Genomic DNA, 27,555 nt, shown 5'->3' on the forward strand with positions numbered 1-27,555 from the left:
CGCAGCACTGTGTCAACAACAGCAGCAACAACAACAACACGCTCAAACCGCTAATCACGAATGACCTGTCTCTGTCCAGATTAGGCTCATGGTGGCGGAGGCCTCAGCCAAGTCTGTGCACTGACCGCACTGAAGCGGTTAGCCAACTTACTGGCAATAATTCAGAGGACTCTTTACCGGGCTGTGAGTCAGTGAGCACGGAACTAGTGACTTGTGACTCTGAGTCACCTCAGCTGTGTTTGAAACATGCATGTCAAATGTGAAAACGACTGACATGAAGCAGTTTTATTATTCAGGGTTTTGGTAACTGTTACATTTGCTTGAGAATAGACATTATTGTGGAGATAAAAGTGGTGGCTTGAAGGTGGTGGAAAAACCAAACACGCAATCACACTCTGTTTGTGAACTTCAGTTCTGGCTCCGAGGATGAAAGTCTGGAGAAATTCTGGCCATTATTAAACGTCGGCTAACAAGACCACTAATTGGCTCGGGCTATGCAACAGCATGCTCACACCTACACCCACAGTGACACCTATGGTTTCTATTCCTGCACGAGTAAAAAAGAATTATTATCGGACTTCCCACATGAGGTCGGTTCACACTGCCTTTGCTTTGAAATGTCATCTTACAACCTATTTTTAAAGGGCGGCCTTTCTGAACAACTACAATAGTCACTAAAATTATCACTGGATATGTAACATTTATTTAAACCCACTCCAATATATTTGTTTACTTCATTACAATGTAATATATGTAATACCAGATTTGTATTCCCAGAGAAGGCTACCACAGCATGCAGTACCTGAACATGGCCAGCAGGGCAGCTCCAGTGAGGCTGCGGGTGAACTCCTGCAGGTCGGCGTCGGTCAGCTTCTGCCCCTCCGGGACCAGCGCGATCCAGCTGGGGGCGGCGTGCCGCTCCCGGTGCACGCGGCGCACGACGCTGGCCGGGAGGCGCTGGAGCAGCCGCATCAGTTTGGACTGCGGGGAACACGATTCGCACCGGGGCGGCGTGAACGGGCCTGTTGCTATTGTTCATTTCTGCCGCGCCTATTATTGCTTTGCTGTTGCTGCAAATAGAGCCGGCCAACTCCGGAGTGACAGGCCATAAATCAAAGCGGCGCGACAGCGAGCCGCTGAAGATTTAGTCACAACTTATTCTCAGCATGCACGGGGGGAGAGGAAGAGACTTACCTGCCAGCGGCCATGATTGGAGGGGTGGTAAAAGGAGGCGATGCTGTTGAAGAGGCAGGTCAGCTCCTTCTGTCCTGGGTTTCCTGGTCCACCCTGCAGAAATTCAAATTAATAACTCCAATAACCAATTACGGCTCCAGACAGGCTGCTTTCGATGCATTTTAGGGAAAATTCTGAATAGTGTTTACCAGAAGTGCTGTGATCCATAGCACCAAGTGTCCGATGTCATAGGAGTTGGTGAGATACCGTGGCGACACCATCTGACTGACCCCGACCGGAAGGTTCAGACTACGCAGGATCCTGGTGAAGATCTACACACACACACACACACACACAAAATAGTGAGTTTCCCCGTGGCTTTACACAGTCTGGCAGTGCCCAGCAAAACACCTTAACAGATGTACTTGTTCGTCCAGAAGATGCAGGAAATGACTCACTGTGGGAATATAAGGGGTCCAGTCCACGTAGCCGATGTTATCGTTGGCGAGGCGAGCAAACAGGTTCACGAGGTGCTGCGAGACACGATAGGGCAAACAATCGCAGTGAATACAGAGAGCGTTTTCCAGGCAGCGAAGTTTGTCAGACCAGGAATTAAATATAGTGACTAATAACAACAACAAAAAGATGAAGTATGCACAGCCCGGATGCTGTGAGCCAGAAGTGTGGGTAAAAAAAAAAAAAAAAAAAAAAAAAAGAAAAGTTGCATGAATGGAAAATGTTATCTGCACACTGTGTGGAAACCGACAAGCCTCATTGCTATGAGGGCTGAAAAGTGTGTCATTTGAAATGATCCGTTTTCAGTAAAAGCAATGAGACATGTACCTTGTTTTTTCTCTTTCTTTTTCAATCTAGTTATAGATTTAAAAGACATGTCAAATGTGAAATTTTTCAATAAAATTAATTAAACTTTACCTGGGAACAAAAACATTTAGCTGGAACACTGTGAGTGTGTGTGTGTGTGTGTCTTACCCCTTCCCAACTTGGCTGATTCTGCACCGACACCCAAAGATTCATAAACTCCTCGAACCACAACCTGAAAACAGTCGCAAAAAAGACCGTTAAATTCACTCACATACATGTGCATACATACACCTGTATCTCCAAAACACGAACTCTCCGCTCTCCCTGCGTATTGTGTGGAGGAATGAATAAAACTGAAATGGAAAAATAGAGCATTAAAGATGATGTATTGTGGAAACTGTGCAAAAAGTGCTTATGAGTCCAAAAATAAATCCAGACAAATAGCTTGCAAGGGAGTGAATATGCTAAAGAATGCACTGAAAGCGGCAAACAGCCTCGGTGGCTGGAACGCAACCGTGAAAACTACAGAGACACGGGAGCAGATCTATCTGAAGATCGCAAAATATTAGCAATGCTAAAGGAGGGGGAGCTTGGAGCATCCACTGAAGGTCATAGGTGCGGAGGTGAAAATGGGTAGAAAGCCAGCGAATGCGTTTCAGAGGCTCTGTGTTTTGAATGAACTTCCCCTCAAACAAATATCAAGATTTCATAATGAGTTCAAAAGTAGACTTTGTTTTTCACGGTTCTGCAACATATTGTACCTATTTCCGCTGACAGACCCCGGGGCCTTCGGTAAACTTTCTAAATGCTTTGCCGCGAGCCGTGGCTCTGACAAACTGCACTCGGCACCTCCCATTATTTCTAAACGCGGCAGTTCAAGTTGGCCCACTTACTGAAAGCCGCGGCTGTGCTCCTCCGGGGGCATGATGGTGGGCAGGAACAGCTCCATGTTGCTGATGGCCTTCTGCATGGCCACGTCGAACACACACAAGAGGGGGCGCCACTCCGCCAGCATCTCTTTGGTGGAAGACGCAGGGAAATACCTGAGAGGAACCCACGTGCACGCGCACCGGGCACAGACAGACATGAGCGCAATTAGATGCAGGCGAGCTGAAGATACAAAACACACACACTGATCCGCGGCGCGCGGCGCAACCGAAGATCAAAGCAATACATTATCTGCTACACAAATTACATGATCACAGAGGACGAGACTTACAGTCTGCAGCTTTTGATCAAAGCCTTCAAAATATGGTCCACTGAGCTGCAAACAAGCAAGGAGAGGAGGTGTGTGAGGGCGTGAGCCGGCATCTTAACTACTTTGGGAGATACATGTCCTAATCAAGGGTGATGGAAAAATACAGGGAAGGATAGAAATTCCCTATAAAATCTATTGTGAATGTAAACCAAGACATCTATATGGTGCACGGTTATCCAAATGCAAGAGACCAAGTTCTTTAAAGGCGTTCTTAAAGAGAGAACGTTCAGAATGATCAACAGTTTCACCACATAAGACACTGCATAATTGCTGACCTATTCTCGCTCGGAATAAATCTCTTTTTTTATTATGTATCATCTTACAGTCGCTGCCTAGTATCTCTTCTGTTTATCTTCTTGACCATCATTTTTATCAGAGCCCAGGGAGAGACGGCGTCTCATTTCGCCCGCGCTGCAGTTGTAGGCGCAGCTTAATGACAATAAAGTTTGATTTAATCTCGATTTGATTCGATAAAACGGACGCAGCAGTTGGCCAAGTTATGGAAAACGAGCTCGCCTGGCTTAACTCAAAGTAACAAACCTGCCAACCCTGGAAAGCTGATACAATATCCTGTTTGTTCCAGATAATCATGTCAGAAACAGTTGCCTGGATCGCTCATGATCCTCGCCAAGACATTGTTCAGTACAAGGCCTGCGAAGGATCTGCGGAGAGCCTTCTGGGTGCTGAGAGATGAATCCCGATTGGTTGAGGTGGAACCTGGATAACAGTTTCCTGTCACTGACGGTTTTATTGCTCGTCATAGGGAATAGGTTTCAATTCACATTAAAAGGTTGAAATTTGTATATATAAAAAAAAAAAAAAAACCTGAGGGAAAATGTGAAATTTTTAGAAGGAACTCGAATAAGAAAATTAATATTTAGAGGTGGATTCAGAGAACTTACTGAATACAATGAAAATGTAATGAAGACAAACTATATGACTTGTAAGAGGGAGGTATATTTTATTCCTTTTCAGTGACCCAAAGAATTTAGTCGGCGTGAGGAAACATTTACCCTCCACCCTCCCATCCCATGCCAGCAAACCACATCTTGTGCAAAAGTGACACAAATTTTCCTCAAAATCTATCATTTTGTGGATTCAAAATGGGACTGAGATCAGCTTTGCACAGACAGAACCATCAAAACCAAACTACAGATTGGAATGATATGATGTTTTATATCACTAGAGCTGTACGGGAAAGTAAAACCACATACTTTGGGAACCAGATCAGTCCGAGGTGCTCCGTTTTAGAGTAGGCGACTCTCTCATATAAATCATAGAGTGGTCGCCACGGCAACTGCAGGTCATCCCTCGACAGCAGCTCCTTCTTCCTATTAAAAAAGAAATATTGGTTATCAGCCGCCCGGCCTGTGCGCAGCGTTTCTGCAGGACTTCAGGCGGCTTCTCAGATGTTCAGCCCTTTGAAGACCCCCTGATGGTAATAATGTTATATTGAGGTGAGAAACCGCGGGGCGTCTGAAAGAGTCTGTAATTGTGGGAAAATGAGCCGCTACCTCGCGGGCCGCTCTCAACATGACGGCTGCCAACCGACATGTCTGCAAACACAATGCCGTAACTCCCTTTATTCAATAAAGCCTAACTGCGCTGACAGCTGCAGACATTAGTAATTTGCAGGTGTCGACTCAGCTGGCGAGACGTATCCTCCATGCAGCCTGCCTATAAGGTGCTCCATTGAGGAAAAAAAAAAAAAAAAAATGAATCATGTGTAGGATCTGAAACCAGACAAGGGTGGCTGTCTGCAAGCTAACCACGCAGTGACGGTGCCTTTTTCCGTGATTTGTGGTTCTTCAAACACCCCGTTCGGCTTTCAGGCTGCACAGTAAAAGGTGTCTCACTGACAAGCACTTTATAAGCTTTAAATGGAGCAGGTTTTATCAAATCCTCCCGAGAACCCTCGCATCGCTGTCTTTGTGAAAATCACAAATTTTATGGGATTAAACCTCACAGAGAGGTTGAGCGTCCCTGCACTGGAGAATACGCACAATTTCCACAACCTCGGATTCCTCTCGTCTCCTCCTCTCTCATCCATCTAACAGTTTTGGAACAGAATCTCATTGGGGACGTTTGAAAAATGAAAGAAAGAACAGACAATCGGGGGGAAAGGATGGCGAAATGCAAAGGAATGAGAAAATCTATGGAGACCCCCACATCCTTGATGTTGAGTATTTTCATCAAATTCATCTTTTCTCTTGGCTGCTCGACCTGGCACAATACCGCGGTTAGCACAGATCTTTCTCCTTTCATCTAATGGAAAGCACTCAGACAAATTACATCCACATTAGGAGATGCGAGAACTGTGGAAACATCTGGAGACAAATAGGAAGTGATGAATGCGAGCATCTTGGAGAAAATCCCATTGTTGTTGTTGGAAGAGTGATGGATCTGATCTGAGAGACTAAATAGGTCAGGGCTTAAAGAATGATGAACGTACGATCAAAACAACATGTTTCACGTACGTGCTTGTGTTTGTGTGTCAGTGTAGTCTTACAGCTTTACAATAACTGCATCAAACATGTTTATATTTTGTGAAATTTGCTCTCTTTCAGTACTTTTCAAATAGAATTTCTACATGTTTATCTCCATTAGTCGTCAATAGTCTGATCAAAAAGGTGTTTAGTTGCTTTATCAAAATGAAATATCCTTATGCAATTTATTGAAATGCCCATTTGAGACTCAATGAGCTACAATTTTCCAGTGTATTAACCACAAAAAGCAGCGGAGCTTGCTCATTAATCGTCTCATGAGCTGTGAGATTTATCCTGTGACTCTCTGCATGAGGGCCGGACATCGGACCAAGACGTGGACCGAACTATCTCACGACGAAATAATAAGCAGCTCCCTAACTGTGTAGGCAATCATTTTTAACAAGGAAATGTAAAACGCAGTTTGGCACATTTATGCGCAATAGAGTGAAGATCTGAATGGTTTAAACACTCCATCGGTGATGAAGAAATGTGAGATTTAAATCCAGAGCGAAACATCTTTTTAAATGTCAGACCGATCCAGGTACACTTTAGATTTTTCCTTAAGCACACAGACTACTTTGAAAAGAAGTTTGAATCATTTACGAAGGTGAAATCTCTCTTTCTATATGTCTATATACAGGAGTCTCAAGACTAAATGCAAAACTAACGTTAGAACGAAAAAAAAAAGACTCTTTCAAAATGCCACATGTTGTTTGTTAGTTCATTTCCACAGCAGCAGCTTCTCAACAGAGATCAAAATACTCAGATATTCAAGGAATCCGATTCATCACTCTGAGCATGACCTCGGATGTATGTTTTGTCTCACAGCAGAGAGGAAGTTTCAAAACAAAATCCCCTTTAACATGTCATGCGACGTGACATCATTCTACCATGATCAGGTTTACCGAGCAGGCTGATCTCATTACACAGAGCAAAAGGGCAGGAGAAGCTCATGCCGGGCCGGCCGTCAGTTATTACCCTCTGACTGTGTATATATGTTTTTGTGTCGTGTTTTATCAGGCGAACATTTATTCTAAGGAGCTGCTGCCAAACAGATCACTCCCCAGCCGCCTCCTCCAGCTCCTCCTGGGGGATCCTGCACACCTCCAGATACGTAACCCTTCCATCAATGCCCGGAGTCTGCCCAAGGGTCCAGGAGGAGGAACACTAATAGGACCCAGCTGTCTTCTTGTATTAATGTGAAAGAGCTCTAATTTACCAAGCTCCATTCCTGTCTCTTGCATCATAACCATGTACAGTGAAATTACACCTTGAGCGTGTGTGTTTTCTGTGTCACACCCACTTGAGCAGCTGAATGAGGAGCCTGGCGTAGCCCTGCATCATGTGCGGCTCCAGGCTTGGCAGTGTGACCAACTCATACAGCAGCTTGATGAAGAGGACGTGGTCTTCTTTGCTGAACCTGCGGCCATAGAGCTTGAGAAAGCTGCGGGTGAGAGGTGAGAGTCAGTGACCAGCTCAAGCAGGGCAGCTTCCTGCAGGTGACCCACATCATTAAAACACATCAGCAGCAGGCCGAAATAGACAGCTCCGAGAAAACCCACCGCCTCAATGTGAAATCGACTAATCTCATTGAATCTGAAGTGGTGACAAGTTCATTTGAAGTTTATGCAAAGTTTTTGGGTAGCAGACAGATCAATAATACATTATTTGTGCACCAGACTTCAAACCTCTACATATGTGGATGATGGTGGAGTCATTTTTTTTATACATTTAGCTTCAGATTTCACAATATCAGTACTTCACAATAATTTAGTTTTCCAAATGGATGCTGATTTAAAATAAACTGTATCTAATAATGCATTTCATTGTGAGTTAGGTCACTTCCATGCAGTCTGTATCTGGATGACAGGCTTCATTCAGCACTTACGAGAAAAGTTTTCTGCTCCAGAACGCGACCCCGGGCCACAGCTCGCGGAGCAGCACGGCTCTGCACAGGTTCCCTTTGATTTCCGCCAGCAGCTCCGTGGCCTCCCGGTCCAGCCGCTCGGAGTAAGGGAGCAGGCCATTGTACACGATCTCCTTCTGAGGGACAAACGCAGCCATGTCCCCGTCCACAGTCATGTTCCGCCGACAGCCGGGACGCTTTCCTGCTGGACCCGTGCGTAAAAGGCGCGCGGAGGGCCGCCGCTGTCCGTCCGAGGTGCGCTGTGCCGTCTGGGAAGTGCGCTGCCGAGGTGAGCGGGCATAATCCCTCTGCGCACAGCAACCGAGCGGAAGGCAGGCGATCACAGAGGGGAAAAGTATGTCACGCTAATTGAGCTGAGCAAAGCCCTGCGAGGCGAGCAGAGGGGGCCGCTTCCGCCCTGACCCCGCTGCGCCCTGCGGCCGGGCCGCTCCCGAGGCCCGCGCGCACCAACCGTGACGCACTCCAGGTATGACAGGTGAAAACTGGCCGCATTGAAGGCTCCTGCAAAATACTGCACTGCCCAGAGTATAGCTGATATTATTTCAGCACCACTCGGTGGGTGTTATGTTATAGCGCGTAAATGCTGAAAAAGAAAAAAAAAAGTTATCATAGGGGTGCTGAGGGTGTCAACAAATGTGTCGGTTTTGCGGGAGGCAGTTCATTCGACAGGCAAACAAATCTGCTGACTATTGGGATGATCTGATAAATGGATTAATGCTCCTCTCCTGTTCTACTGACCCACTGTGGCTGTGAGTCGAATAAACAAAGGAGAAAGGACTGAGGCTGAAGTGAATCAGCATCTATCTATCTATCTATCTATCTATCTATCTATCTATCTATCTATCTATCTATCTATTGTCAGGGACATATTTACAAATACATGTACAGAAATGTGGCAGTACATAAATCCAGTCCTGAACAGCATGTGCCACATTTCACCAACTCTTACTGTCTTTTAACAAGTCCATCCTCGACCTTTTCCCGTCTCACTTTATTCTCCACTGTCCACTGTAAATCCTTTTACCTTAAGCTCATGTAATTCTCTGACCACTCCATGCTAAGAGTGGTGGGGCAGTCGCAGGACATTGTCTGGTCCGCGCAGCGCCGAGGCTGCTGCTGCCGGCGAAGGGCTTAGTATGTAATGCAAAAGCCCTCGGAGTTCGCCGGTTACTGAGAAATGGGCCAATTGCTGAAACTCTGTCTGAGCCTTTCTTAAGCTGCCTGACTGCATAAAGTACCCTGTTTCTACCTTGCAACAATCTCCTTAGAGGTCATTTTGTTTCTTTCGCGGTTCCTTGATAGCCTCGGCAACCTTCAATCAGTCTCACCTTTCTGAGACAGCGATGAGAGTGCCCCCCTTTAAAACTATTTCCTCTCTATAAACACAGTGAAAGACAGAGTCTTAGGACTTTAAGACAGATCCCAGAACACACTGTACCTTCTACACAGCATATCAGTCCAATAGTGTCACGCTAGACTTTGCCAAGTAATCTCGCCCAAGTCTTTACCTTTTATGTCCCCTCAGATCGTATTACTTTTGGGCTTTTTCTGTGACAGCACCTGTTTTCGCTGTCTCCACCACTGACCTACTTCCAGGGAGAAACATGCTGCCTGTCCTCGTTTGTTCTCGCCTGCGATGCTTCTAGGTATCTTGAAATAGTTGGAATTTTGCGTGTTTGTATGGGAACAGACATTTATATGCCTAGCGTGCATCCATGTCCTCCACACATCTGTGAGATTCATTATTCCACAAGTGGATTGTACAGATGGAAAATATGATTCAGGATGATGATAGCACTTTGACTCAGCGGGAAGAAGACCGAGAGAAAGAGAGAGAGAGAGAGAGAGAGAGAGAGAGAGAGAGAGAGAGAGAGAGAGAGGCATCACAATAGAACTAGATGCTTTGAGTTTCCTCAGTTTGTTCATCCTCAGCCAACAATCCTCTCCAAACAGCCAGAACGTCAGAAGCAGCCCTGCACATATAAATTTGGATGAAAACGCAAAAAGTATAAATGAAGCATTTTATCATTGCACAAGTTCAATGTTGATACCGGCTTCCTCGCTTCTCAAATATTGGGAAACTTAGGCAGCCGATGAGAGGATGCATTTCCGTCTGTGAGCACTTGTTTGCGCGCACGTGTGTCTCGGTAGGAGAGTTAGGAGTCTAATTGATGTGTCTGGGAAACCTGCAATGAGACGTCAACACAAACAGACACAGCTTCTTCCATCCAGCTGGGTTTCTCGCTGGGAGATATGCAGCTGAGTTCATCGCCAGACATTTCAGGTAAAATATGGTCCCTGCTTCTGACGCTCACACACACACACACACACACACACACACACTGAAAAAAACTACATGACCACACTGGAGATTTCTGCAGAACTAACAGAACTGTCTGCATGTTCTTCACTCACTTTTTTCTCTAACCCGCCTCTTTTTTTTTCAGGGTACTTTTTTCTCCTCTTTTTCTGATGTTGCTGTGACTAATTACTGAGGAAACCGCTCTGGCAATCTGTGTTCTAAATGCCAAGTTGGGAGGAAAATAAGGACAGAGAGAAATAAGGAAGAGGAAAGGGAGACAGACATACATTCCATCATCACAACCTCTGTGGAGCTGCAACAGGGACGATCCTAACAGCCGTGATTTCTAATCCTGGTGAGAGGCAGAGCAGCAAGTATCACACAGGTATGCAAGTTTAATTCCCTCTTTATCTTCCTCTTTTTCTTTTATCTCCACAGCAGCAGACCTGCTTGTATTCTGAGGCGATGCAGCGGTAAGCTTGCTATATCTCACGGTGGCTGCATTTGTGATTTATGTGTGAGCAGGAATGAGTCCTCTGAGAGGTTTCCCCTGGCTTTTGACTTTCCTCCATGCGGCAGCTGTACATGCAGGTACATCCCCACACGTGCATCTGCTTACGCGCACACGGCATGCTTGCATTCATCGAACATGCACCACTGAAGCGTGTCCACTTCCTTCGTCATCAGCATCATTTATGCAGAGCGCGGTATTAATCTTGCACAGACTTACGCACACAGGCGCCTCTCCCATAGGTGCGGGTGGCGCAAAGGTCAACGTGTCATCGCAGACCTGCCGTCATCCGTGTGACGAGCTGGTGGACCTGCTCACGGAGATTCACGGCTTGCGTATTGTGACCACCAACCTACTAGAAGACCTGGATAAAGTAGTAAGATGCACGGCTATTATCAGATTTGCTGCTGATGTGTGTCAAATAAATTGCATTTGATCGGTTTTTAATAAAGCAAAGCATTTGAAAGTAATTCCTGCAATGTTTTTTTAGATTGTTAAAAATAAGTCTGAGACCGTTTTTGTGCTGTGTTTAACCAAAGTTAAAATGAGATCAGGGAAATTTGTATGACAAAACCAATACAGATTTTCCAGTACGATTAATTCAGGATATTGACACTGGCAGGAAGCGCTGTGGTTTGTGGCAAATATCTTTGGTAATATTGGTGGAAAATAGGCAAAAGAGCATCATCTGTATTAATAGTCATCATCCCACAAATGTTTTATCCTGCAGCAGTTCAGTAACTCCGAGGATTGTAGCTAGAGGGGGAATCTTGATTCAACACGCCAGCAATGTTTCGAGAAGTTGCATGTGGATTTTTGTGTTTCCAGTCAAAAGAGAACGAGGATATTCGGATATCTTTGGACGAGCTGAGCAACAAGAGCAGCAGCAGCAGCAGCAGCGGTGGAGCTGGAGGTGGAGGCAGAGGTGGAGCTGGAGGTGGAGGTGGAGGCGCTGGCAATGATCTTGACAGAGACAAGGACGGGGAGGTGTGGTGCATGCAGGATGGACGGATATACGAGCACGGGGAGGAATGGGAGGTTGACAGTTGCACTTCCTGCACTTGCCAGGTCAGTGCTGAGCAAATCTCATGTTCCTTCAACTCGGTAAATTAACAGTGAGGAAAAAAAAAAACTCCCACACAAGTGAATGTTGGATGTGTCAGAGACATACAGCAGATCCAAACATGAGTCTACAGCCTTTTCTTTTTATGGATCACTACTACAAGTGATTGATTAGTCTTTTTTTTCCCCTCATTTTAATATATTTTGGTTTGATTATGACTGTGAAATTACATGAAAGTCATAAACATAAACTTGTGTGATTTTATTATTTTAAAATTAGGAACTATTTGAATTATTTTCCAGTGTGTGTGTGAAACTTGCAAAACCACCAAAAAAAGGAATATCAATGCAGAATGTATTTTTTTTTTTTTTTTACTGACGCTTCAACACTTCTATTTTGATTTGGACAAATTGCTGTGTTCAAAGGTTTAACGTTGAATCATCATCGTCAAACAGAAAAAAAAAGTGTAGTTGTCATAAATATTCAGACTGATGCAGAGCGTGGACACCATTAAATATAATGGAGCAAAGTGTTTTTATTAAGAGATATATTCACATAAAGCAGAACTGAAGTCCGTTTATGACTCGTCAGTTTCCACGTGGGGCTTGGAAGCTTTGTGCTTATCTCACTGTCACCAATATGTGTTTTTTTTTTTTTTTCTGAAATAGACTGATGGGAATGTGGAATTGATATTGTCATCTCACGCAAAACATAAATCAAACACTTATGTTGTCAAACGTGTCAGACTTGCCCTTTTAAATCTGTGCATCTACTTGGAAAGACTCACTTGAGTCACTGATATATATATTTTTCAAACCTCTAACTGCGTCTCATTCATGCGCCTTCGTTCTGCCGGAGTCGTCTGTTTTTCTTCATGAAATATAATGTTGTCGATGATGGTTTGAAGGAGTAGCCAGACTTGTTATGAGTCACAGGAGCATATTGTTCCTCTACGGGAATTGGCAGCGAATGAAACATCTGGATCAGGTAACATGACATGGCTGCAAAATGTAAATCCATCCTGCATTTTTCTGTCTTGTCCAGGAGGGGAAGGCTGTGTGTCAGGAGGCGTCGTGTCCACCTGTATCCTGCATCAATCCATCCTTCATTGATGGAAGTTGTTGTCCCATATGCGTCAGTGAGTTTAATTTTCCTACATCTAAATTTGTGCCAACGTCTCATTTTTTTTTTTTTAGATGATGATAACCATGCGTGCGTATGTCTGATCAATACAGGCGATGAAGATGGCTGGTCCCCTTGGTCCGAGTGGACGCACTGTTCAGCCACCTGTGGACGTGGAGGCCAGCAGCGGGGTCGATCCTGTGACGGGATCAAGCCATTCTGCGGCGGCCCGTCAGTCCAGACCCGCAGCTGCATGCTGCCCAAGTGTGACCGCAAGGGTCAGGCATCACTCTGCCTCGCATCTGATCTGCCATCATTGTTTAATTCAGCATATTTTTGTTCAATGATTGTACTTCAGTTAAAGTGAGTGAGTTTGCATATTTTCCCATGTGGATTTCCAAAATTTGTGTAGGAGATATGCTGATGACCCTACACTGCTGACTGCTGACCTGTCCCCGGTGTGCCTTATTAATTTGGGATCGCCTCCAGTGTCCCTCGACCCCGGCCTTAATAAAGTGGTGTAGAATATGGATGGATGGTTATTATAAAGTTATTTGTGGGTGCTAAGGTGTGTGTGCGTATGTGTGTGTGATTTGAGCTGTGAAGGACAGGCGACCTGTCCAGGGTGGTTTCCTCCGCCTCCAGCACGTCACGACCCTGAGTTGATCAAGTGGTACAGAAGCTAGGCGGATTATAACTATAGGCAATGTTCTGTGATGGATCAACAGAGTTCTATTCTATTCTATATAATTATCTATCAACTCTCAAAAACGTCCTATTCTTGTCTCACATCCAGTGCGCGCTCATGGGAACTGGGGCCTTTGGTCTCCTTGGTCTGCTTGTACAACTACCTGTGGAGACGGAAACATCACCAGAGTCCGTCTGTGCAACAATCCTCCGCCACAGAAGGGAGGCAGAGGATGCTCGGGCATCAGCCGAGAGACACAGCCTTGCAACAACACAGTCTGCCCAGGTGACTATACAAGCGTACCTGCAAACCGTGCCGCGGTGCTTCACTGGACTACAAATGATTTGTGGCTGTGTGCAGTTGCTGGAGGCTGGACGTCCTGGAGTGAGTGGTCACTGTGCTCGCAGTCATGCGGTGGAGGCCTTGTCACGCGCGACCGGCAGTGTTTGAATCCTGCACCTCAGAACGGCGGGAAGCCTTGTGCTGGAGATCCGGTGGACTATGAAGCCTGTAACAAACAGCCATGTCCGATAGGTAAACTCCATGCATGGAATTCTGTGAACATTCTCCCTGATATTTTTTTGTGTTAATCAACACAGATGCACACGTCATTCAAAACTATGCTTTGTATAAAAGACCAGTTACCATTAATACACATTTACATGTATTTCAGACCAGTGCTTGCTATCAAGTCCTTGTTTTCCTGGAGCAAAATGCACATCCAACAGTGATGGATCATGGGAATGTGGACATTGTCCACTGGGATTACGAGGGAACGGCACTCACTGTGAAGATGAGGATGAGGTAACAAGGAAAAGACTGCATAAAAACAGCTCAGTATGAACATATTGTGGATTATATGTTGTGCAAACTAGACGTGTTCTTGAGAAATTTATCATTTTCCTCCTGACGCAGAACTGAGCATTAAGAGGCCTGTGGGTCTTTAGCTGTCCTTGACCAGCCAGTGGTCTTATGAAATCAGAAATCAAATTAAAGTTAGTCTGCATAATGCATGCAGAGATTGTGGGGGGTACCTTTCACTGCGTTGGAATTTCACAATTTGATTCAACATCATCAGTCAAAGCATGGATTTGACTGAAGTAGTAAGTCGTGTTCATATTGTGCAGTTTTTCATGCTCGCTACCAAAAAGAATAAATTGCCGATTGTTCCGTCCTACTTCTTCTTCTTTTTTTTTTTTTTTTTTTTTTTTTAACATGAATAAGGCAAAAGCTTTGAAATGGAAAAGTTTGAAATGTTTTGTTGACTTAAAAGTGAATTCTAAAATTTCAGCCTTTGCGTTCAGTGCATGAATCACGACGCTGTGATCACTCACACACGCACGTCACGGTCTGGCTCTCTCAGGCGTCCGGTGATGACGCCTGCAACACTCTGAATTGCTTGTTGACATTCAGTCGTCCCCTCGACCTGCTGTGTTTCATCAGGGCCCGGAGGCTGTGACGGGTCACAGTTCAATGTCTGGTTGTAATGTGACTGTAATCAACGGAACATTTCAGCAGACGTTAATGTCTGCCAAAGTTCAGACACACAGCACCTGTAACACCTTGTAATGATTCCTTCTGTCCTGCCCGTCCAGTGTGAAGTGCAGGGTGTGTGTGTTACGGAGTGTGTAAACACAGACCCTGGGTTCTACTGTCTGCCCTGTCCTCCTCGCTATAAAGGCACCCAGCCGTACGGCCTTGGACTGCAGGAAGCCCTGAAAACCAGGCAGGCATGTATTTTTTTTTTTCCTCTTTCAATAAACATTTTACAGCCAGCTCACTTTGCTTTGAACTACACGACCCGCAGAGATTTTTTGGATTTTCAAAGAGCCGCTCTGATTGTAGGTGTGCGAACCGTACAATCCTTGCAAGGACGGCACACACACCTGCCACAAGTATGCCGAGTGTGTGTACCTCGGCCTGTCATCTGAGGTCTTGTACAAGTGTGTGTGCGCCGTCGGGTTTGCCGGCGATGGCTTTCTGTGTAGTGAAGACTCCGATCTGGATGGCTGGCCCAACAACAAACTGCCCTGCAAAAGGAACACCACCTATCACTGTCAAAAGGTACAAAAAGGCGATTTTCTCAAATATATGGGACCCAGCGAGATGAGAATCTGCTTTGCTGAATTGAATGTGGGCCTAAATCAATCTGATGGTCTGACAGAAGCCTGAGCTGTGTCCTGGTGGGGTGTGATTCAATTAAAATGTGTTGTGATTGGCTGCAGGATAATTGCCCGGCGCTGCCAAACTCTGGGCAGGAAGACTGGGATAAGGACGGGCAAGGAGACGCCTGCGATCCAGACGATGACAACGACGGCATCTTAGACGAGAGGGTGAGACCGAGTAACTCTCATCTAATCCCGAAACTCACTGCATTTACGTCTTTGCATCTAACATTAATGTGTTTGCACGCAGGACAACTGCCCGCTGGCGTTCAACCCTCGGCAGTTCGACTCGGACCGGGACGGGGTCGGGGACCGCTGCGACAACTGCCCGTTCGAAAGCAACCCACTGCAGACGGACACCGACGGCAACGGCGAAGGAGACGCCTGCAGCATCGATGTGGATGGAGATGGTAGGAGCCGCTCGCTCCGCCAGCCCTGGAAAAAAAAAAAAAAAAAAAAAAAAAAAAAAAGAAGCAGACATCCAACAACCTATTAAAACTACATCACAACCGCATGATGAATAAAACAGATCAAATTTGAAGTGGATTACAACAAAACCTATTAAAACTTTGCTCCTCAGCCAGTAATTATGTCTAATACACCAATGACCTGCTGCCCCCTCCCTTCACTCCCCCCTCATTCTCTCCCACTCTTTCCTTAATCTTTTCCTGTCCTTCCTACTCTTCTCCTACCCTTCCTGTACTCTCTGTCTCTTCCTTCTTTCTTTGTCCGTCTGCCAGTTCTTCCCCTACTTTCCTCCTTTTCTCTCCCTTCCTCCTCCTCTTCCCCACTTTCTCCAGTCTCTCCAACACTCTACTCCAAATCTCTCCCTTCTGCCCATTCAATACTCTCTCCTTACTGTCCCATATTTGTCCAATTTTTTACCGTTTGAATTTGTTTTGATTGAATTAATTATCTTTACTTTGAAAATAAATACAGGCAAAAAGAAAGCATGCAGAAAACAAATGCTGAAACCGCTCACCAAAAAATTTGACTGCCTTCAAGTTAACCTACATGGCGTCACGACAACCGGTACAACGGCTGCCAAGTGATATTTCTTCACGTACAAAATAAATAGCAGTGGTCCTAATACCGATCCTCAAAGGATACCTTTATAGGCCATCTGGAGATTTGCTGTGAAGCCATCTGCAACAACAGTTTGAACTCTTGCAGAGATATGATGAAATATGGACCATCTGTAAGGAAAAAACCCAAAGAAGGCAGCTTAAATGTCATCCTTAACAGCAGTCGCAGGATTTACATGTATTGGCAAACACTACAGACTGGAATCAGGATCAATAATGTAATAAAATGCATGCAAATGTGATATGTGGACTAAAAATGTGTCGTTCTTGAAATGCTGATTGATTTCTCTACAATGCAGGCAGTCTTGATTTATTAAGATGTATGTGTCACCCCACAAAAAAGAAAACATTAACCCAATCGAGATATCTATGTGTGTGTGTGTGTTTCCATTTATTTCTAGAGGTCCTGAATGAATATGACAATTGTCCTCTTGTCTACAACTCTGACCAGAGAGACACGGACCTGGATGGCGTTGGAGACCAGTGTGACAACTGCCCCCTGCTGCACAACCCGCTGCAGGTTCTGCAACAAAACAACACAAAGGCTGCAAAGCAACACATGACAGTGTTGTGTTGTGACAGTATTTTGTGTGTTTGTGTGTGTGTTTGCAGCTGGACTCCGACAGCGACCTTGTGGGCGACATGTGCGACGACAACATGGACATCGACGAGGACGGCCACCAGAACTCCCTGGACAACTGTCCCTACGTCCCAAACAGCAGCCAGGCCGACCACGACGGCGACGGCAGGGGAGACGTCTGCGACCACGACGACGACAACGACGGCGTCCCCGACGACCGCGACAACTGCAGACTGGTGCCCAACAGGGACCAGTTGGACTCAGACGGTCAGTGACGTCTTTTCTTACTTTATTACCCCAGAAGCTCACGGCCTGATCTATTGTACGTCTGCAGATAAACTGTAGGGATTTAGTGGATTTGCAGTCATCCAGTAAAATGTCATGTCCGCTTTGTAATTATTATGTTGGCCATAAAAACAAATAGGTTATGGCTCTCTGTAGTATGATTATTCAAACATAAAAAAAAGGTTTAATGTGTTTACCATCATGCTGGACCTTTCTTGGTAAATTACATTAAAGTCTTCTGTCCATTTTTGGCATAAGATTACAAAGAAGAATCTTGTTACACCTGCTGTTTGTATCTTTTTCCTCTCAGGCGATGGCAGTGGAGACGTATGCTTTAATGATTTTGACAACGACAGCGTTCCTGATGCGCTGGATCCCTGTCCGCTCAACCAGGACATAGGCTCCACAGATTTCAGGAAGTTCCAGGTTGTGTTGTTGGACCCTAAAGGCACCACGCAGTCTGACCCCCTTTGGGTGATCCGGAGTGAAGGCACCGAGCTGCTGCAGACTGCCAACTCAGACCCTGGGATCGCTTTAGGTGAAGCTCAACACAAAAAGAGCATGTAAAATCCATCACGATGGATCCACAAACCCTAACCTCCCTCTGCTTGATCAGGCTATCACAGGTTCAGTGCGGTGGACTTCAGTGTAACATTTTATGTGAACACTAACAGAGACGACGACTACGCCGGCGTCGTGTTCGCCTACCAGTCCAGCCGACGCTTCTATGTCGTCATGTGGAAACAGGTGAACGTGAAGCATAAACAGCATCTACATTGGTGTTATTGAGCTCTACTTCGATGCATCAGTGCTGCTATCTGCATGTTACTGTGTGTGAGTGAATCAGTCATTAGACTGAAGCCACGCAGCAGCACTACATTACAGCTGCTGCAGTAAACTACAGATGATCGCAGACATTACTGCCACAGTTAAGTAACTGGTAACCATTATTTCATATGATTCATCAGAGCTACAATTTCCTTGTAAAGAGTGTTATAATTGTATGTATATTAATTCATATTTAATTTGTTTTACTGCCCCTATTAATTATTTTTTCACTTTATTATCTGTTATTATCAGTTTTCTATCACTGTAATGTCCCCACTGCGGGATAAATAAAGTCTATTTTGTCTTATCTTAAAGTATAAATTAAATACTGTTAAAGGAGTTAGTTGTAATTGATTACTGTTTCACAGTATCTTGCACAGTAATGTTTGCAGAACTGTGAAAAAGATAAAAACGCATCACAAAGAAGGTTTTAGTTCTGATGCTTCTGTTTGTGCGACGGTGCTCAAGCATGCACTTGTCTGCAGACGTCAGTTTAACCTTCACTCCGCGCTCCCTCCTCGTCCCTGTGTGAGCGCAGGTGTCTCAAGCTTACTGGGAGAAAAAGCCCTTCAAGGCTTATGCCAACGCCGGAGTCTCCATCAAGCTGGTGAACTCCACCACGGGGCCCGGGGAGTACCTGCGCAATGCCCTGTGGCACACCGGACACAGCAGAAACCAGGCACGGTGGACCAGCCTCGCATTACCTCTGCCTTCTCACGTTCTATTTACAGAGCAAAATATGTTATTTCAAAATATGAAGCTTTTCCAAAGTGACCTTTAACAAACCATGATTTATGACAATGACACTGTAAAGATCAGATACTCAGGTAGCTTTATGGTCTTGTCTGCTCTGGTGTGTGTGCGTGCATGTGTGTGTGTGTGTTTCAGGTCAGAACGTTGTGGCATGACCCCAATAAAATTGGATGGAGGGACTACACAGCTTACCGCATGCACCTTATCCACCGACCCAAGACCGGGTTCATCAGGTACTCGTATAACTTCAAAGCCTCAATAAACCCAGCGGGATGAGCTCACAGCGTTCAGATTTATTATGGGAAATTGATTTTTCAATGAAACCAATCCCAGAATATCAAGCACAAGGGACAAAAATGACTGAAGAACATTTGTTTGTAGTTGTTTTTTCATCGTCAAATGTAATCTGTAAACGTGACGTTAGAGAATAAATCACATTAATGTCTAAATTCACATTAAGCTATGAACAAACAAGGCTACAATATATATATATATATATATATATATATATATATGTATATATATATACACAGCATATAGTATGTTGAGGGGAAATGAATTAAAATAATTCTCCAGCAGCAATAACATTCATCTCATTTTACAGATGACATATTTGCTATAATTGACGTCATTTTGTTGCCCATTCATTCCAAATATCGCACAATACTGCTGACCAGTTTTCGAAAGTCTGCACAGTCCGGGAGTGACTTAAAACTTGCTTCTTTGTGCACTGTGAAGGTCTAAAATAAATGTATCTTGAGCAAAATTGATCTCAAAAACAATCTAAAATCTGTGGGCAGGTTCTTCTAAATCAAATGTTTGTGGCTCAGTCAGCACCAGCTCAGTTCACATAGTGGAGCAACAATCTGCTGAATAACCTCTTAAGTCTGCAGAAATCACATTCAGTGCCAGCCTCAGATGTTCTTACAGTGGAGGATATCATCAATCTCCGCCAGTTATTTTATGATAGCAGTGTAATTCACTTTCTTTGTTGGGCCCAGTTCTTCCTAATCTGACACATGTACTTCTAGTTCCCACTAACAGCCTGAAAAAAAAAAATAAAATCCCTGCACCAGGATTCTCACTGTGAGAAAGGAAAGAACATGAAAACCACAGGATTTTCAACCTAAGAAAAAAAGTCTAGAGAAAGAGTTTTTTGTGGTATCACTGGTCGTTAAAGTATTAAAATTCCCAATCTTTTCTTGTAGTTTGGGCTGAATTATTGTAGTGCGCAGCGGCTGTATGTCTATTAGCTGTGAAGCTGAAAAGAATTTTTCTGTGCTTTGATGGTGAAGGACAGGCGTGCATTGATATTTTGGATAATTTCTCCAGAGCTTCGTTGTAGCTGCGTCAAACATATCTCCACTGACGTCATGTGCTCCATCTAAGGATAAATTGAGAAATATGATACAAAATGTAGAAAAAAAAAAAGAGTTAACTCACAAAGCTAAGTTCCTTTCTGAAAATGGAGTTTCTCAGTGGCTGATGTGCGTCTATGATGGCGCTTCGGTGCCTTTCCTCTGCAGGGTGGTGGTGTATGAGGGCCGGGAGATACTGTCCGACTCGGGGGCCGTGTACGACCACCACCTGGCTGGAGGCAGACTCGGCCTGTTCGCGTTCTCACAAGAACACGTTCTCTTCTCAGACCTCCGATACGAGTGCAGAGGTGAGTCATCCCGTCATGTATGCTCGAATAGGAATTAGCATTTTATTTACCAAACAAAGCGTTGATCCCATTTTTTTTTTTGGTGCCCTGACCTGTGAAGTTGGAACTTCACCAGACTCTGAAGGCTTGTTGTGGTTTTCACCGCCTACATGTTAACTTGATCCTTTAAGATCATTTAAGTCCTGTTAGTTGCGAGGTGTGGCCCCATTGGATCAGACTTATTTATCCAGTACACCCTGCAGATCCCTGATTGGATTGAGAGCTGGGAAATTTGGACCACAAATTTGCTCCCCTGCTCCTTCAACCCTTCCTGAGCCATTTTTTAGTTTGACAAAAGGACAATTTATCCTGCAGAAAGAGGCCAGAGCCATCAGGGAGTCCGTAACCTCACATTTTGGCCTCTGTCCACTGAATACACTCAGCAGTTTCCCTGCCTCTAACGCATCATGGTTCCCCACCGATGAAGAGGAGACACCTTCAAGACGAGTGATATAAAACTTATAAATCTGTTAATATATTTCAGATTATCATCAAAATCTGGATATAGCTTTGTCTAAACAGCTGTTTTAATAAACACCTGTCACTTCTCAGAATACAAAACGATCTGGAAAGTGACAAAAGGCTACATCTTGACTGGCGCTACATACTTCACATCTGTCATAAATAAATGTAGCAGATAGATAATCAGCTGTTTAAAACTCAACGACTTTGTTGTTTATCCTCTTCCCTTAGATAACTGAATTCTTTTGCTGGGAAATTCCAAAAACCTGTCTCACGTCCATCCAACCAGAGCTCCTCATTCATGTCGGAAAACCTTGCTGCAGCTGTGAGAGGGGGCGAAAGAGAAGACGCACCTGGTCCCACTCCTTCTCCAGCCAAGACGATCAAGCAGTGACCGTCATCTATCAGCTTTTTATGCAACAGTATTGACTGCAGGCCGTCTCCTCGCTGTATATTACTGCCGCGACAGCCTCTCTAATGACAGTAACTTCTTGTTGCCTTTCATCTGTGCTTTCCTAATGGTTGTAAATAATTATTTATTGCCAGACACCAGATATGAGAGGGATGGAGGGAGGATGGATTGATGATGGAGACAGGTGAGCAGATGTCTGGTGGTAACTTATCAATAAATGCTCTTTTTTTTTTAATCAACTGTTTTTTTTTCCCTTTCTATTCTGATGAAGCCTCTGGTTATATTAAGCATGCACGCACACACACGCACACACACAAATCGTTGCGGACGTGTGGTCTCTAGCGCCTTCAAGTGGTGAAAAAATATAAATTTCAAAGGGTGAGTGGGACACAAAGTCACTGCTGGGAGAAATAATTCATCATCAGTTTTAGGAACAATGAGAAAACTTTTTACACGCGTTTTTGTGCACGCGCACACGCAGCAGTATCATCAGTAATTTGAACAGCGTGCTCTTTATACTATATTTGAATAACAATGATAAATAAATATTTGAATAATGTGGTTATCATTATGTAAACACCTTATTAGTGATTTATCTTCAGGCGTTCCTCCTGCAGACTATAAATATCCGTTTGATTTGAAGTGTTGACTCTAACTTGGTGGATGTGGATGAAAGTGTGTGACTGTCTGTGTTTGACCTTAATGGACTGGTGACCTTTCCAGGATGTTCCTTCTCTTTACTCAGAGTCAGCTGGGACGGGCTTCAGCTCCCAGTGTGAAAGATCAACAATTAAAAATAAATTAACAGTGATGTATTGATGATAATAATATAAATAATTCAGGAGAGGGTTTCATATTGATAGAAAGTGATTTTTTTTTTTTTCATTCCAGCAATCTTTTGGGAAAAACTAACAGCTGACTCTCTGAATGAGAGGAAAAGGAGAAACCTGTTGAGCAGGTTAGTCCGAAAAAGCGCAGTCTCGCGCACTAAGACGCGTTCAGGTACTCCACCTGTTCAGAGGCGGACGAACGACGTCAGCGCCGCGAACAAAAGAAGAATGAGGAAGGAGAGTTCATCCAGCGGGTCAAGAGGGACGACAAGAAACCGAGCTCTCCTCCGACTTGAGGGAAAGTGTTTTTAAACACCGGAGGAAAGTTTTCTGGGGGGAATGGCGCGCAGCTGCACCGGGGGCTGCTGCGCCCGGTTCGCGGAGCGGCACCAGTCGGGGCTGAATTTCGGGCTGCTGGTGGTCGCCTACATCCTGTACCTCGTTATCGGCGCGGGGATCTTCACCGCCATCGAGCTGCCCTACGAGCGCGAGCTCCGCCAGGAGCTGCGGGCGGCCCGCGAGGACTTCCTGAGCGAGAACACCTGCGTGTCCGACGCGCGCCTGGAGGAGCTGCTGGCGCGCGCGCTGGACGCCAGCAATTATGGAGTGTCCGTGTTGAATAACGACACGCACCGCAACTGGGACTTCGTGTCCTCCCTGTTCTTCACCAGCACCGTGCTGACCACCACAGGTGAGGCCGCAGAACATGTACACAAGAGCAACGGTGGGAAGAGCGTGTTTGCTCTGTCATCATGAGGCTGTGTAACCACTTACCTGTGTAAATTTACCTTACATGACTTACCCGGGGTGTTTTCTCTTTCTATTTGCTTAATGGTTTGAAGATTCCCCACAAATATGTGGAAAATATAACGAGCATCGCCCATTTTCGTGTATCCTAATTTATAAAGAAGCTCGTTAAGGATTGTTTTAATTAAATACAAAAGGACAAAAATGCCTTTCAAAGAGCTACAGTGTCACCAGATCCTGCTGGTGAGTGTTTCCTGCTCACCCAGTAAGTCAGCATAGTGTCATGCTCATCCATTAGTGATATTTCAAAGGCAAATTGTATTGAGTAACGCATATTATCATCACATAGCAACCTAATAAACAGATGATGATGTCTGTACTTAATAAGATATTCCTCATGTCAAGCCTTAAATCCATAAACTGTTTCCAAGCTGTTCTAAAAATGCTCCCAGATCATAATGTGTTAATTCAAACAGCATGTTTTAACCAAAGTTTACAAAGAACTTTGACAAGAAAATGCCCCTATAACACACAAAAAAAGATCAAAAGCCAGTAGAATGTCAAAGGACTAGAAATTCACAAAGGCATGAATCAACAGAGCAAAGAAGTTCAGAACAGGAACAGAAAAAAATGAAATAAAAAAGTAGCATGGACTGACAGATTAAAGTGAAATTAAATAGAGTACTATAAAAAACAATACATGAAAGCAGGTTTTGTGCTGTAAAATCACAGTAATATTGAAAAAACATCTAAATACAATACATTATTATGAAATAACATAAAATATTACAGAGAGAGAGCAGTCTTAGTTTTTCTCTTGTGACATTTAAACTCAAGAAAAGTTATTGTTGTGTTTTGTTCTATACCCTCACAAAATGCAAATGTTGCTTAAGTGTGACATTTATAAAACAACTCCAAGTGATTCGGTGTCTTTTTTTCCCGCTTCAGTTGGAAGACAACAACCCTGATGCTTTGGAGAACCTTCAGGATGTAGATTTATAGCAAAGGAAAGGAGCACATCCAGCCTCACATTATCTCACCTAACCAGTAAAGTGATAACATATGAGTAAAGTAAACTCACAATTTTTCCATTACCTTTAGTGCAGCAGAGAAGTACAGGCATGCATTTTTTTTTCTTCAGCCTGAGATGTCTTGAAAAATTTCAGTCTGAATTTGAGTTTTTTTTTTTTTTTAACTCCCCAAACTAATGCGGGCAAAAGCCTGCTGCTTTTCAGGGTACAAGCTTCCAGCAGCCTTTAGCAGACGCCTCTTTCACACACTCCACCTCACAGAATAGATTTGTTGAAAAAGTAGCTCCTTTTTACTGCAACATCTCAGTGCGACTGACTGCTCACTTCAGGGTCTCAGCATTGTGTTATGTCTGCTAATCTCACTGAAACACCCTCATGAATTTGGGACAGCAGATATTTGTTTGGGGGGGAGAAGTCTATGTCTGGTTGGTAATGTCTGCTTGAGGCTAAAGCCTCTGTAATTGTGGTTGAACGTGTAAAACTGAACATCTGGCTTCTGAAGAATGTAAACACACCCCTGGATTTGACCTGTGCTGCCTGTTGCTTTCAGGCTATGGCCACACTGTCCCACTCTCCGACGAAGGGAAGGCCTTCTGCATCTTCTACACTCTCCTCGGCGTCCCCGCCACCCTCTTCTTCCTCTCCGTTGTCGTTCAAAGGATCATGGTCGTTGTGAGCCGGCGCCCGGTGTCGTACTTCCACAGGCGATGGGCCATGTCCAAAGCAAAGCTGGCTCTTATCCACGCCACCTGCCTGGCCCTCATCATGGTCCTGCTCTTACTCATTATCCCCGCTTGGATCTTCATCACCATGGAGAGAGACTGGAACTTTCTGGAGTCCCTGTATTTCTGTTTCATCTCTCTGACGACCATTGGCCTGGGGGATTACGTCCCTGGAGAGACTCACAGTAAAGAAGACAACCCGCACCCACAGCTGTACCGGCTGGCCATTACAGGTGAGCAGGCTGCTAAACATGTTGCATACATTTCCAAAAAGCGAAGATCGTGGTTCTACACTTGTTTAAAAATAGTTTAATGAGGCTAACAGACACTGACTGCATGTTGAATTAGGCTCAGCTTGTCTGTGTATAATGGTTGCTGGTGTGGTTCACATGTTCTAACTTTGTTGTAACAACCTGGCAATTTCTAAAATTCCAATATATTGCAGTGTTGTTGTTTTAAACCTTGTTATATATCTTTAAAGCTCCCCAAAGTATTGCAGAGGGCACCATTATTCCCATTTGGGACCCGCTACACACAGCCATGTCTGCTGAGGCAGATGGGAATGTCGTTAGCTTTACAGCTATTTGGCCATAAAGCGACGTGTTCCTCATCTGGAAACCGCATATTGGAATGTGCCTGAACACACACCGATCAGTTACGCAGGACGCTGTTGTCATGTTTTTGGCCTTGTGGATGAATCATTTCAAACATCGTAATGAACTCCTGAGAGGAACATCCGGCTCTGGGGCAGTTAAATGCTTGACTGTGTTCACCTGCTAACACAGTGTCCCACTTAGAAATGAGTTTCAGGTCTTGTGGACCAAGAATGAAAAAACCAGCTGTTTTTTGTTATGGTCCAGACAGAAAAAACACTCAGTTGAAACATGCTATAAATCTCATTAAGTCAAGAGGAAGAGCAGATTCACCTGATGAATCTCTGTTCTCTCTCGCTTTATTTTCCTTTTCTCACTTCACACTTTGAGGTAAAACAACTGTGAAGATTTGACAGTTTTACCTGGCATGAAAATAATTCACAGAAGCATTTCCAAAACAGTGGAATGTGTTAAATACAGGTTCAGGATGTTTTTTTTTTGTTTTTTTTTACGATTTGCTATTCAGGCTTATTTGATTGACAAAGCTTAATATAGCAGCGATCATTAGCTGCTAAGTCCTTATTCATACACCAAGCCTTTATTTATTCTTCGTCATACTGCAGGCTCTTTGTTCCATCGTGCGTTCCTCTGTGTGCTTGTTCTTCCAGTCTACCTGTTAGTGGGCCTGGTGTGCGTCCTGGTGGTGATGGAGACGTGTTACGAACTGCCCCAGATGAGACGCTTCAGGCAGCGCTTCTACCTGGAAAAAGTCCGGGAGCTGGACTCAGAGACCACCAACATCATCGAGCGGGACCACGCCAGCGACGAGCTGCACGAGCCGGCGCGTCCCGGGACGCCCCAGCCGCCGGCCTTCTCCTCGGTGCTGGAGCAGGCCGCGTCGATGCGGCAGGACGGCGGCCCGCCGCCTTACACCCCAGCATCAGGATCCACCATCAACCAGCAAGCCAGATGACAGGCCGCGCGGGGAAGTCCCTGTACTCATTAGGACTCTGGTCTGTGAACCCTTGCTGCTGATCTGGACTCTCATCTGACCTCTGTTTGGGTCACACCAACGTGAATAATTGTTTAATGGGTGTTTGCTGTCCACGACCGCCAACATCAACACACATCTGTGGCGTAAAAGCAGGCGCTACCCACATATCACCGATACGGCCTCCTTTATCAGCACGGCGTTGTTTTTCCTCCAGTTCCCGGGCAGATATAAATCTGTGACAGAGGAAGGGATGGGCCCCCCTAAACCAGGGAAAACCCACAAGTTTCCACATCCTGCCAAAGTCTTGCTGCCATAATTCCAAGGCGCCTCTGTTTGCCTGAGAGGATTTCACGCCGACTCTTCACACACTGTATAATCAAAGGTATTTGCATAAAAAAATGTGCCTTCTTGGAAATAGTGAAATGCCAGCAGAATCAGCCAAACCAGCGTTTTGTTTATAGTGTAGATTAGGGTCAAGGACTCCGAGAAGGAAGTCAGGGAAAGAAAACAAACATCCTCCGCGCTTCATTCAGGTGGCGATTGACGTCTTGAGAAGAACAGCGGTGCCTGGGTTCAGGAGGAGCACGCAGGACTTTCTGTGCAAGGTGTCTGCCACACACACACACACACACACACACACACACACACACACACACACACACACACACACACACACACACACACACACACACACACACACACCATAGTCTAAAAACACACATCTGAGCTTAATTGATGACTCTAAATCACCTGTGCATGTGTGTGTGTGCTCCTCGCTGTTTTTTCCTGCAGCAATAGTGCAGTGCTTGTTTTCAACACGAGGGGGCAGCACTTCCATGCTACAGTTACACTCACGTTATGATTTTATGGTTAATTTATTCCTCACGCAGTGAAGTGCTGTGTTTCTCCAGACATATCAACATGTTGTGTTTAGGTGGAGGGTTGGAGAAGAAAACATGCAATAAGAAGAAGTTTATTTGCTTCCCATAAATTTTGTCATCTCAGCAAATA

The 27,555-nt window shown here is 44.7% G+C and overlaps 3 protein-coding genes across 3 annotated transcripts in view; 2 read left to right on the forward strand and 1 right to left on the reverse strand.

Annotated features, from left to right (window-relative positions):
• Positions 1–7,821, reverse strand: part of psme4b (proteasome activator subunit 4b) — a 34,502-nt gene extending 26,681 nt beyond the window's left edge. Inside the window, exons 1-10 of the mRNA XM_030098926.1 lie at positions 7,628–7,821; positions 7,043–7,183; positions 4,468–4,584; positions 3,215–3,259; positions 2,889–3,038; positions 2,164–2,227; positions 1,632–1,706; positions 1,383–1,505; positions 1,195–1,287; positions 803–981 (exon numbers count right to left, since the gene is read on the reverse strand). Of these exons, the coding sequence (XP_029954786.1) occupies positions 803–981; positions 1,195–1,287; positions 1,383–1,505; positions 1,632–1,706; positions 2,164–2,227; positions 2,889–3,038; positions 3,215–3,259; positions 4,468–4,584; positions 7,043–7,183; positions 7,628–7,821 (1,181 nt within the window). The remainder of the gene's footprint in view (positions 1–802; positions 982–1,194; positions 1,288–1,382; positions 1,506–1,631; positions 1,707–2,163; positions 2,228–2,888; positions 3,039–3,214; positions 3,260–4,467; positions 4,585–7,042; positions 7,184–7,627) is intronic.
• Positions 7,822–10,286: 2,465 nt separating this feature from the next.
• Positions 10,287–21,820, forward strand: LOC115393076 (thrombospondin-2-like). The gene is made up of 22 exons (XM_030097872.1): positions 10,287–10,353; positions 10,494–10,559; positions 10,722–10,855; positions 11,308–11,380; positions 11,429–11,547; positions 12,587–12,680; positions 12,778–12,942; positions 13,461–13,637; positions 13,713–13,886; positions 14,026–14,156; positions 14,948–15,082; positions 15,198–15,416; positions 15,578–15,685; positions 15,768–15,927; positions 17,004–17,122; positions 17,215–17,449; positions 17,778–18,005; positions 18,084–18,214; positions 18,834–18,974; positions 19,184–19,281; positions 20,575–20,714; positions 21,447–21,820. The coding sequence occupies exons 2-22, from the start codon at positions 10,496–10,498 to the stop codon at positions 21,452–21,454; spliced, it is 2,853 nt and encodes a 950-aa protein (XP_029953732.1). The 5' UTR covers positions 10,287–10,353; positions 10,494–10,495; the 3' UTR covers positions 21,455–21,820.
• An 805-nt stretch (positions 21,821–22,625) lies between these two features.
• LOC115393075 (potassium channel subfamily K member 1-like) lies at positions 22,626–27,248 on the forward strand. The gene is made up of 3 exons (XM_030097871.1): positions 22,626–23,148; positions 24,786–25,190; positions 26,219–27,248. Exons 1-3 carry the CDS (start codon positions 22,797–22,799, stop codon positions 26,521–26,523), a joined length of 1,062 nt encoding a protein of 353 aa, XP_029953731.1. The 5' UTR covers positions 22,626–22,796; the 3' UTR covers positions 26,524–27,248.
• Positions 27,249–27,555: the final 307 nt, after the last annotated feature.

This window comes from Salarias fasciatus, chromosome 8, assembly GCF_902148845.1.
Source record: "Salarias fasciatus chromosome 8, fSalaFa1.1, whole genome shotgun sequence".
NCBI classification, from domain to species: Eukaryota; Metazoa; Chordata; class Actinopteri; order Blenniiformes; family Blenniidae; genus Salarias; species Salarias fasciatus.

Excerpts from the sequence above, each read along its gene's own strand:
- LOC115393076 (XM_030097872.1), top strand. The coding sequence starts at position 10,496 with ATGAGTCCTCTGAGAGGTTTCCCCTGGCTTTTGACTTTCCTCCATGCG. Across the intron at positions 11,548-12,586 it reads GCACTTCCTGCACTTGCCAG|GAGGGGAAGGCTGTGTGTCA; the intron begins GTCAGTGCTGAG and ends TGTCTTGTCCAG. Across the intron at positions 17,123-17,214 it reads TGCTGCACAACCCGCTGCAG|CTGGACTCCGACAGCGACCT; the intron begins GTTCTGCAACAA and ends GTGTGTTTGCAG.
- LOC115393075 (XM_030097871.1), top strand. The coding sequence starts at position 22,797 with ATGGCGCGCAGCTGCACCGGGGGCTGCTGCGCCCGGTTCGCGGAGCGG. Across the intron at positions 23,149-24,785 it reads CACCGTGCTGACCACCACAG|GCTATGGCCACACTGTCCCA; the intron begins GTGAGGCCGCAG and ends TGTTGCTTTCAG. Across the intron at positions 25,191-26,218 it reads GTACCGGCTGGCCATTACAG|TCTACCTGTTAGTGGGCCTG; the intron begins GTGAGCAGGCTG and ends TTGTTCTTCCAG.